Here is a 12,733-nt window from a genome sequence, read left to right as displayed (position 1 = left end):
TACTTGTTATTCATATAACCACAAATTATACATCTCCTATTTATATTACTTTAGCCTTAGCATCACTAATTAAATAGATAGAATTAGCTATGCTAATAACATCTAGAATGAGTTCATATATAAAATGCCTTAAAGAATCAATTATTCTACTCTGCTCACACAATATGTCATCATGCAGGGCCCAGCTCTGTCACTTACTAGCTTTGTGAACTTGGGTAAGTTATTCATCCTTTCTAAGCTTCAGTTTTCTCATCCATAAAATGGGCATATTAAGAATTTTCGTAAGACGCAAATGAGCAATGCCTATAAAAATAACCTGTAGAACATAAGGCAGTCTATGGATGTTCAGAGTAACTGGCATACTGAAGAGAAGGCAGCAGTTCTCCAATGTAGTAAGCACTGATCAAGTCTGTTCTGGAATTTTCCACAGGTAATTACACAACATGGTAGAGAACTCAGAAACAATCCTGATAGCAGCCAACAGCAGGGACAGGAGTGGAAGACTGAGATTAGTCTGCTGTCACCTCTACCTTCCTGCCTAGTTATAAAGTCAGCAAGCACATAGTCAGGAACACCCCTGTGCCAGTAGGTGTATGGCAAGGCTGTAGGGCCAACTCTCCCTCCCTCTCCACCCATAGCACAGTGTGTGTGTGTGTGTGTGTGTGTGTGTGTGTGTGTGTGTGTGTGTGTGCGGGGGGTGGGAGTAAGGGAGTAATATTTCTAGGTACTTTACATATATTAGCTCTTTTAATATGATTTCCATTTTTACATATCAGGTGATTAAGGCTTAGATATATTATGATAATTCTGATAGAAACTGGTCATTCTGTGTTATATCAAACCTTTCTGCTATACCTGTGTATCTCGAATTTTAGCAAGCCTATAGAATTTTCCTGGGAGCTTATTATTAACATGCAACTTTCCTATCTCCATCCCCAGAGATTCTGATTCCACAGGGCTGGGTTTGAGCCTGGGCATCTCCATTTTTAATAAAGAGCCTCAGCTGATGCTGATATAGGTGCCTCAGGCTAAATATTTTCTGGTCTCTTCTTTCCTCTCTGTCGCTACTCTGTCGTCCTAGGTTAGGCTAACTCCATGTCTCACCTGCATTGTTAAAATGGACTCCAGCTTTCTAGGGTTGCCTCCTTTTGGAAATTTATTCCACACAGCAGGAGAGCGATCTGCTAAAGTTCTAATCTAATCTTGCTAAAATCCTCCAAAGCCTCCCCACCGCCCTCGAGATCTGGGTCCTGACTTCCCCTCTGCCTTCTTGGCTGACACTTGCAGCTTCGTACTTAAGCTCTTGTATTTAAGTAACACGAGGCTTCTTTGGCTTCCCTGCACACACTGGGCTGCTTCCTGTCTTTACATGCCCTCCCCTCTGCCTACAAAATACAGAGGTCTTTCCAGCCTTTCATACTAGATTCTACTGATCCTTCAAGGCTCATTTGGGACATTATATCTTCTAGGAACTTGCCTATGAACTCCAAAGGAGGCTTAAGTATTCCAGGTCTGAGTTCAAATAGTATTTTGGCCTCACTTCTCACTCAGCACTTAGCGGATTCTATTTGTCATTTGCTGATATGTTTATCTCCACAGAACATTTTATGATTCCTACAGGCTGGAACCCTGTCTTATTCATGGTGTACTTCCCATTGCTTAAATTGGTATGTGGCACATAGTATGGCCTCAACAAATGTCTGTTAAAAAGCTGAAAACATTAGAGGGGAGGAAACACTATGAGCAAGTGAATCTATTATGTTTCAATTTACCATATTCTTTCTAACATTCATGAAGTGAAAGCTTTAGCCTAATTAGGCAATGAAGATAACACTGAATTTCAAAGGTATTTTTAAAAATTTACAACTTTTGTACTTTTTTCCTCCTGGGGATGAGGTTATTCAAACACATTCGAGTCAAAATGTACAAAACAACAACAACAAAGTGTTTTAACAATATTATTAAGGTGGAAGAACTGAACAAACTAAAACATACTGTAAAAATGAATGTGTATGTCTGTAGTGGACAGATTTTGTCAGTTATTAATTATACTAAATTTAGTATATAAGGCTGCAGATTAACTTGGTTGTTTCAACAATGGTAGTTTTTGGACCTACAAGGGAAGTGACCCAAGAAATAAATATGCATGGAAACACACAAGGAACATGATTTATTCTCCATTCCATTCCACAGACTAGCAGTTCCCTCATTAGTAACTTGACAAATACCCTATGAGGAGTAAGTAAAATCACATGTATTTATTCAGTAAAAAATGTTCGTTGAGTTCAGCTGGCTTTCAAGGTTGAGATAGGGACCCCTCCTTACATGTATCAGAGAAGGAAACTCAACTGTAGGCCCCTTTGAGAACCATCTGCAGAGAAGCCACTAGCATTTCTTTAACCAGAGAATTATCTGTGTGCTGCTCACATGGCTCTCAGTGGACGTGGGAGCTCAAGGTTTGGAAAAATGTGATTATCACTTTCAAAAGAAAATATAGTGAGTTAGCAGCTCTTCCCATGCTGCACTGGTGACACTGCAGAATTCCCCGGACACAACCCTGTCTTGGCTCTTTATGTAAAAATGTTAGACTGGTTAAAACCACCCTGCATGCAGTATAGGGAAAGAATCAGAGGAGAAAGGCTAGAGCCAGGAAGAACAATTGGGAAACTCGTAGAAGGCCTGGAATAGGAAAGTGATAATAAAGAACCTGAGGGGTAGCCTTTCCTGAGTTTATGAACTTTGAGCAGAAATGCTGCCTTCCTGATGGCTGTGGACTGAGGCAGTATGGCTCTCCTTTCATCCCATCCTTCCTGAAACTCTAGGTCACTCTGGACATCTGAGCTCTTCACTGGGCTCTGGCCACCCAAAAACTAGCTCTATTAAGAAGGTTTCCCTTTTTTTGAGGGCAGTAATGACCTTTCCTTTGAAACTCAAAATGTCACTTTGAAGCTGTTACAAAAGCAATCCTCATAACTCACCCTGGTGAAGCAAACATAATTCCTGTCTTGCTAACAAAACACTGACTGTCAAGTCACTTTTTTGATAAATGATTCAATGGCGGGCTCTGCTACTAACTCTCTGTGTGTTCCAGAAAAATGATTCTGTTTCTTCATCTGTAAATGACATAGTAGGATCCAATGACCATATGGGAATTTCCAAGAGTATATGAAACAGAACTGAGGCTTCTTAATGCTAGCTCCAGTTTGATTCAGGGAGACTGCCATGATCCTATCACCAATACCTCCCATCTGCCCCATGTCCCCTTCTCCCAGTCAACATGCCCTCTGAAAGGGAGCTCAAGGCTTTAGAAAAGGAAACAGAATATGAGGTCAGATGTCCAAGGATGATGGTCCTCTCTGATCTCTTTAGCAACAGTTCCCTATTTTCCTTTCCGTTGCCACTGTTTGAAATTCAGATTTTCAGAATCTTGTGCCCACAATACTGCTTTAGCTATCCCAACATCCCCCAATGTCAGTCTCTCTCCCCTCCAAACTGTCTTTCCCATGGTCGCCAGACTGACCTCTTGGAAACCTACTTTTGATCATTCACTCACCTTTCCTCTAAAAAGGGTGGACTGAGTAGCCAATATGTGTCCGGTAGACACTGTGCTAAGTGCTAGGGGCACAAAGATGAGTAAGTTTCGAGCTCTGCCTGGGAGTGACATTTGGGCAGCAATCCAGATACATTAAGGGTGGAGCCCAGAGGAAATCACTAGGTTGGGTTTGGTCACAACTGTTAAAATTCTTCACTGTCTACAGGATTAAGTACAAGTTTCTTGGAAAATTTAAAGCACCAGAACTGACTTGAGTCTTACTTTCCAGTTCTGAGTTTCCATTCTTCATCAACTGTTGCTTGAAGTGAAAGCAAACTGTGTTTTACTTCGTATGTGTCCAGTATCTTATTCCTACGCCACTGCCCATTCCTTGCAAGCTTTACTAATCTTTCAAGGCTCCCCAATTCAAATCCCCCCAGCTTCCAAGCTAGAATCAAGTTTAGGGGAGCCTGAACTTCAGAGCAAGCTTCCTGTCCCTCTTATTTAGTATGAATCGCTTCCTCCCTGTGGAGACCCATTTTCTCCTCTAGTATCCCTGCTCCTTCAGGGCAGTGACCATGACTTACTCATCTTGGTCCACACTGTGCAGCAAGCTGCCTTGTATTGGCACCTAATAAAAGTTTATTAAATGACTGAACATGTTTTCCAAGACTTCATTTTACTCTGGCATACCACAACAGAGAAAGTGTGCAGCCCCAAGCTCCCTTCAGAAATGTTCTCAGTACAGAAAGATGCACATCATTGAGGAAACCAGCTTCCCTCTTTTAGAATTTAAGTTTAAGCCGAGGTTAGTTTTTGACAAAGCTAAACCCAATTCAATTTATTTCTTCATTTTTCTTAAAATGCACAAATGCGACATGGTTTTAACAAGGGAGAAAGCATGCTATAGTAAACAGATTATGGGTTTTGGAATCAATCAGACATGGGTTCAGATTTCTTCACCTCTCCAAGCCTCAGCTTCTTTAAATCTATAAAGAGGGAATAAATGATTTCCCTTCAAGTTTTGTTGTGGTGATTAAGAGAAGTGTGTAAGCTGTTTAGGTTTCTACAATGCATACTCCTACTACTTTGAGTAATACCTATCACTTCTGTTTTGTACAAGCCTGTGGCTAAATAGGACTAGTTATTTATAGCTTACCTTACTTTAGAAAGGATTTACAATGCAAAGGGAACCCTTATACATTGCACATTGCTGACATTTAGTAAGAATATTAATAGTTCTCTCATACTCTTTCAGACATATATTTCCCTTCCTTAAATTATAGGGACTTTTAAATAAAAATAAAACAAAATTTAGCATAAATCACTAAATACCACTGATTTTTCAATGGAAAACAGGTTGATTCTGAAGATTATACAATTTCTTAAATGTCTCAATAAATAAAATAGAATGGCTGATTAGAAAATTGATAAAAAAGGTAGAAGAACAATGCAAGAAATTAATTAAGGTGGTGATTAAGTTTTCAACAGAAGCTAGTTTGAATGGAGATTCATTAGAAATTTAGCTGACATTCTCAGGAAAGCTTGAGTGCATTGAGATCTGGGGCCCTGAGACAGTTCTCAAGGAGATCCATCCAAACAGATGGCCACTTGGGTCTGGGTAGGCTGGAATTATCTGGGTTACTGACACAACTGTCTACTTGTCTTGTGTAGACACAGACTTTGTGAAGGCACATGAGGTGGACAGAAAGCCTGGGCATTTCATTTGTAGCAAATGGGCACTTTGTAATGGAAAGCCTCAGATTTCCTCATAGAAACTCTCCAAACCCAGGAAGCATCAAAGCTCATAGTCAGGCTTTCCATACAAGCTTCCCAACCTTCCAGATCTTTCCAGTCAGCCCCATTAGCTACAACTCCCACCACACATCCACACCTTCCATCTGGTGTCCCTGACCTGCTTGGCCTTACTCCAATATGCCTACGGTTTCCACCTTCATGTACATGCTGTTTCTTATGTGTGGCAAACTCTTACTCAAACTTCAAGATCTTGCTGAAGTATCACCTTCTCTTTGAAGTCTTCTCTCTTATCCAAGGCATAATTAGTAACTCTCTTCTTCTTCTGATCTCCAACAGAATAAGGGATAGTGTGAGGGAATGAAAAGGGCAAATGTTCTACTGTCAAAAGGATTTGAATTTAAAACTGACTTTTGTACATACTAGCTGTGTGATCTTAGGTAAATTAGTTAATCTTCCTGAGGTGCAATCTCCTGATATTTAAAATAGAGACTAATTCCCTAAATTTATGGGGATCATCAGTGATATTGTATCACCATTGTTTGCCTGCTTATATTTCTCTTTGTGAGCTCCGTGGTATGAAAGTATAAAAAGCATACTTTTTATAAAAGTATAAAAAGTCTTTGCCTTTTTAATCACTTTGCTGCCCTACAAGGCACCTAGCACGGTAGCTGGTGCTGTGCAGCACTCAATTTTTAAAAATTGATGAATAGTTCTGGAAAAGTAACTCAAGCACTGATAGGCTAATTAAAGCCCAAGTCCTTCTATGAAGTGCTCTCTGGTCATTCCCACATCCATTCATTTGAATCCCCATAGCTCTTGTACACACTACTAATAAGGCTCTTGTCACAGCCTGCTTTATACATACTAATTGATTCTAAGATCCTCCAGGGTAGTAACCATGGCTTTCACTCTGAATCCCCAACATCTCACAATGCTCTGTGAATGCCATCTAATGATAAAGTTACTTAAAATATCCCATTCTCTTTCTCATTCCAAACAGCTTTCCTCTTCAGATTATGCTGAATTTACCCCAGGGTCCCAGAGACTGAGGCCTTTGTAACAATGACTTATTTCTGTAGTCCTTGTCCAAGGCTCAGAGTGAGTGGCGTCTCCTGACTTTCCCAACTCTACACAGAGCTGGCCTTTCTTCAGTGCACTTTCTCTTAATTGTCCTTTGCTTTCTACTTCAGGGCAAGAGTCTTCTCATTGACGTATTGTTCTCATGGGGACTTAGAAAACTTTGGTTTATTATTTCTTAATTCACAGGCTCATAGAGAATTATTGCTGGAAGGCACCTTAAAAAATCATTGAATCCGGGGACCTCAAATAGAGAACAATTCCCAATGTTGTGCTAGGCATGACTAATCAATCATAACACTTTTCCTGCTGAAGTTACATATGGCCTCAGAGTCATTTTCAACACAATACTCTAGTTAGAAACCATCAATTCATCGGTTCCCATAGGAGATGAAACTTGTTTGACATCCCTGATGTAGTTCAAAGCTGCTATTTTGCTAATGAGGTTCAAAGAGCAGTGGTGACTTAGTAATGAACTGAAACCAGAACCCAGGCTACCTGACTCTCATGACTTTCAGTCCAGGGTTTCCCTTTTCACATGATCACTGCTTCTCCTTCAACAGTCATTCAAGTCCTTGAATTTATATTCTATTCATTGGCTCATACCTAACTGTATTTAGCAATATGATTTAAAAAAAACACAACACAAGTTTTGGCCTTAACAAAAAGACATCTGGCTCTAACTGATGTTAGCAGCTCTTGAGGGGAAGGGCCTATGTTACACTTTGTATCTTTTACAAGTTCTAATCCTGAGTCTGGCACATGGTAGGTATTCAACAAAAATTCTCTGATGTATATCCAACTATATATATGAAACAAACAGGAAATCTATCCTTAAATTCTCACCAAGAATCAATGAAAAATCCTACCCCTTTGTACGGAAGCAGTATTTGTTTGAAAGGACTCCATGCATGATGACATACAGCCTCACTTTTTTTTTTTTTAAGAGTGACACCATGTTTAAATAAATTCCCATTTCACCTGAATGTTTTAGGGGAAAGTAAATTATTATGTCAATGACTGGGCTGCCCAGTGACACTTCTATTTCAAAATACAAAGGGCAGTGTTGTGGTTTAGGGCTCAAAACTTGTGAGCTTTTCTTCTCGTTTTTCATGGTGACATCTATTGACCTAAACTTGTGGTTCAGTGTGATGTTCACAGCCAAAATTATTAGAACAGAAAAGTAAAGGAAAGGAGATGAAGAGAAAGAGAACAGGAAGGCAGAAGGTGGGGAAAGGTATTTTACAATATAGCAATAAGATACTAGTACTATGACTTAAAAATACTAAATTTAAAAAGCTTTACAACCCACAGCTAACATCATACTTAATAGGAAAGATTAAATGCTTTCCCCTTAAGGTCAGGAACAAGACAAGGATGAATGTTTTTGCGACTTCCATCCAACACTGGAAGTTCTAGACAAGACAATCAGTTATGATAAAGAAATAAAAGTCATCAAGATTGGAAAGAAAGAAGTAAAACTCTCTCTTTTTACATATGACATGATCTTGTAGATAGAAAATCCTGAGGAATCTACCAAAAAGCTACTACAATTAATAAATGGATTCAGCAAGGTAGCAGGATAAAAGATTGATATACACAATAACTGTATTTCTATACACTTGCAGTGAACAATCCAAAAATAAACAGAAAACAATTCATGTGCAAAAGAATGAAATTGCAACCCTACTTCATATCGTATACAAAAACTAATTCAAAATGGATCAACCACCTAAATGTAAGAGCTAAAACTACAAAATTCTTAGAAGAAAATACGGGCATAAATCTTCATGGCCTTGGTTTTTTAGATATAATAACAAAAACACAAGCAACAAAAGAAAAAATAAGATAAATTGGTCTTTGTCAAAATTAAAAACTTTTGTGAATCAAATGACACTATCAAGAGAGACAACTCATAGAATGGGAGAAAATATTTGGAAAGCATATATTTGATAAGAGATTAATATCTGGAATATACAAAGAACTTCTACAACTCAACAACAACAAAGGAACCCGATTTTAAAAATGGGCAAAGGATCTGAATAGACATTTCTCCAAGGAAGATATACAAATGGTCAATAAGCACATGAAAAGATGTTCTATACCAATGGTCATTAGGGAAATAAAAATCATAACCACAATGAGATACCACATCAGACCAAACAGGATGACTATAAGCAGAAAGACATAATAACAAGTGTTGGTGAGGATGTAGAGAAACTGGAACCCTCATACACTGATGGTGGGAATGTAGAATGTTATAGCCACCTTGGAAAACAGTCTGGCAGTTCCCCAAAATGTTAAATATAGAACTATCATTATGACCCAGAAATTCCACTCCTAGGTATATTCCCAATGGAAATAAGAGTATACGTCTACCCAAAAATTTGTGCACAAATATTTATAGCAACATTATCCATAACAGTCCCAAAGTGGAAACAATGCAAATGTCCATCACCTGATGAGTGGATAAATTAGATGAGCTATATCCATACAATGGAATATTGTTTGGCAATGAAAAGAAAAAAAGTATTTATTTATGCTACAACACAGAGGCACTTTGAGAACATTATGTAAAGTGAAAAAAACAGTCACAAAAGACCACATAGTATACAATTCCATTTATATGAACTATCCAGAATGGGCAAATATATAGAGACAAAGTAGATTAGTAGTTGCCTAGGCTGGGTGGGGAGGGGCTGGGGTTGAGGGAGAGGGAAGTGACAGCTACAGATTTCTTTATGGGGTGATGAAATGTTCTAAAATTGACTGTGGTGATGGTTGCATAACTCTAAATTTCATTTGTTTACTTTCTTCTTTTCTATGTCTGTCACAACAATCCATGTATTCACTTAGGTGATCCATATGTATATTTCCATGACTATCCTGACTTTATAATACATAAAGGACTAGACATATTTTATGATGAGCAGGTATCTTTTATGGAATCTATCCTTTTAGAATATTTAATTTAAAAGAAAAAAATTAAAGAAATAACATCAAAACTATTTTTTTCTTCCTCACTATAGTCATTACATCACCTTCATAACCCATCATTTCTGCTGACCACTAGCAGCTTTACTCCCAAAATTTATTTATCATAAATCTACTTCATCAGAAATTTCATCACTGCATAGCAATACATTTATAACAGTGCTCTACAGTCCAGTAGCTCCATAATCTGTTTGTTAGCAACAGCTTAAATGTCAATTATAGTTAACTCCATGGCAAACGAGAGAATTTAATGTTTCGATTATTTTGTACCTACCCCTTTTGAATCAATCACTCCAGGTTTAGCATTAAACTTCACTGTCTTCAATCGGGCACGCTCCTTTCTTTCCACCCTAAAGAAAATGGAAAATAAAGAGTCTATCACATGGCAAGGCATTTATGATTAAGTTTCTTATCAAATGAAGAACACCTCTTCTTATCCTACAGCTCAAATAAAATGTGTTTTAAAATATTTCTCTTCTTTGTTCAGTATAAAAAGTCTTGGTATGATATCTCTAAGCTGCTAACACATTCCTTGCAATTTTTATGTTATATGTACTGAGAGTCACGTATTTGGAAGCAACAAAACCCCAATATTTGTTATTTAAATGCCTGAATCAATCAAAATCTATTTCAAGAAATCACAGTCCACATAGATGAATACCTAGGAAGCTAAGTAAGCTCTCATCTCCTAATATCTCCTCTCTTTTTGTTTCCCTTTTGTTCCCTTCCCTTTAGGAATACTGGGGTATTTATTTACCTTCACCTCAAAACCAAACATGTTACAGATAATCTTGAACTTTTCCTTTGCCCCAATGTCCTTCCACTGCTATCTCTGCAGTTTTCATTATTTCACCTTCATTCATTCACCAAACACTTACTGAATGCCTACCCTGTATCAAGTAAGGTGCTGGGGAACAAAGAAAAAAGAAATTAAAAAGCACGACTTTAATGAACACACAATAATGTGTTCTTGGCAGGGACAGAGGGATAAAATGACAGATATTGCTGCACAAAAGATTGCTGATAGCAATATGGGCACATTTATCTCATGGAGGAAGATAAAGGGGTGTGGAAAGCAATGGAGTGGGCTTCCTGGAGGAGGTGTCAATTTATGTGAGACTTAAATGGTGAGAAAGAGTTTGTCAGTGGGAAAAGTTTAGGGAGAATCTCCCAGACAGGAGGAACAACATGTACCATGACCCGAGGATATGATCAAGCTAAAGATTGCAGGAAGATTCTGGTACAGGGTACATACAGCACAGGGACATGAGGCTGAAGAGGTGGTGAGACCTCCTTATAAAGGGTATCTGTCTACTCTGAGGACATGGGGTTTTCCTTTGGGGAATCCTCATGATTTACTGGAGGCTATAAATCTGAGAAGTGATAGACATTAGCATTTTAAATACATGACTCTGCGGGAGGAGGAAGATAGATTGGAGGAGGGAAAGAACAGTGGGAAGCAGGAGGCCTATTTAGAAGCTACTGCCATAATCCAGGCAAGAAATGATGAGAAGTGATAATGAGGTGGAGGAGAGGGAAGGTTTGGAGAAATATTAATAACATAAAGTTGGCAGGACTTGTGCCTAATTGAAGGATGGGGCTGAAAAGAGGTAAGAGAAGTTAGATACTTCTGATTCTTTTTTGAGCCTCTCTAATTAGACATGATCATTCTTTCCTCTAAGCCCCATGACATTTATTTGTATGTCTATATTGGTGTTATCTCGTTTCCTTGTGTCTTGTTTATTTTTGAGTTGCGCATACAAGGCTGTATGTTCCTTGAGGGCAAGTCCACATGTCACTCAGTGTATTATAGCAAGTCCTCAATAAATAACAGTTGAACTAAAATCATATTCATTGCATTGTTTTAGCATCATTTTTTTTTGTTTAAATATGGCTAGCTCTAATTTCAAAAATGGGGAAAGAAAAAGGAGAGGTAAAAACCCTGAATCTACAGAAACTTAATGGCTTATGAAATCTAAGCTGTTCATAGATCAATAATGAACAACATACTCCTCTTTAACTTAGCGTTCTTTTGTGTTTCCAGCTGAAATGCACTGAAGATCAGGGTTTCTATAGTTACAGAATGGAGTTTCAGAATATATTTATTTCAGTGTGAGAGTAGAATATTTGAGTGGAAACAGATGAAGAAAATTCTTCAAATCTAACCTCAGATATGAAAGCAATATGCTCCACTAAGAGTTTCTACTTGCACCCAACATACAACAGTTAGGAGGAGATCAAGGAAGACTTCAGATAAGGTAGACTGCCAAGTGGAAAGATGCTCACTGAGAAAATGCCTACTCCGAGCTACTTCAGCTTTTCTCAGTTTTAATCCAAGTGCAAATGCTAATTCATATTCATCTCTGCCCTGACCTTATCCTGGCTTCTTTGCATTAACCAGCCTAATTATGGGAACACTAGTACATTGGATGACGCCAAAATGACTGTAACATGCAGAGAATATATGGTTATTTGATTAGGCTATGCAAATAAATTCTGCATAAAGTGACAGAACTCACATGGGCCCCAAACATAAATAATATTAGGCTGAACTCAATATTCTATTCTAAGAATTGCTTAGAGCATTCTAACTTTTCCCCCATGGTTTCTAAGTTCATCCCTTTCATATTTCTTAAAAAATGTTTCTATTAGGCCATTTTAGTGGTTCATCACTTAAATCTCAAACGGGTTGCAAAGACTAAGTCAGATGGACAGACAGACACACACAAACAAACCTAATATTTGCTATGGTTTATTACTAATCTTCAAACAAGCAATAAAAAAAGTAAAAAAAAAAATTAAGTCTTACTGTATAGGTGACAGATTTTGGTTCACTCAAGAAGGAAGTCAGACAAAGGATTAATCTCCAAAATATACAAGCAGCTCACGCAGCTCAATACCAAAAGAATAAACAACCCAATCCAAAAATGTGCAGAAGACCTAAATAGACATTTCTTCAAAGAAGACATACAGATGGCCAACAAACACATGAAAAGATGCTCAATATCACTAATGATTAGAGAAATGCAAATCAAACCCACAATGAGGTATCACTTCACACCAGTCAGAATGGCCATCATCAAAAAATCTACAAACAATAAATGCTCCAGAGTTTGTGAAGAAAAGGGAACCCTCTTGCACTGTTGGTGGGAATGTAAATTGATATAGCCATTATGGAGAACAGCATGGAAGTTCCTTAGAAAACTAAAAATAGAACTACCATATGACCCAGCAATCCCACTACTGGGCATATACCCTGAGAAAACCTTAATTCAAAAAGGTATATGTACCACAATGTTCACTGCAGCACTATTTACAATAGCCAGGATATGGAAACAACCTAAATGTCCACTGACAGATGAATGGATAAAG

General features: G+C 38.1%; 1 protein-coding gene across 11 annotated transcripts in view; it reads right to left on the bottom strand.

The window, feature by feature from the left end:
• The window catches only part of DLG2 (discs large MAGUK scaffold protein 2), a 2,048,212-nt gene that overhangs the window by 51,458 nt on the left and 1,984,021 nt on the right, over window positions 1-12,733 (bottom strand). For all 11 annotated transcript variants that reach the window (XM_032641314.1, XM_032641323.1, XM_032641315.1 and 8 more), the window contains one exon: window positions 9,636-9,711. In XM_032641314.1, the coding sequence (XP_032497205.1) occupies window positions 9,636-9,711 (76 nt within the window). The remainder of the gene's footprint in view (window positions 1-9,635; window positions 9,712-12,733) is intronic.

This window comes from Phocoena sinus, chromosome 8 (assembly GCF_008692025.1).
Source record: "Phocoena sinus isolate mPhoSin1 chromosome 8, mPhoSin1.pri, whole genome shotgun sequence".
NCBI lineage: Eukaryota > Metazoa > Chordata > Mammalia > Artiodactyla > Phocoenidae > Phocoena > Phocoena sinus.
The sequence above is the reverse complement of the archived record's forward strand: the minus strand, read 5'-3'. Positions and strand labels throughout refer to the sequence as shown.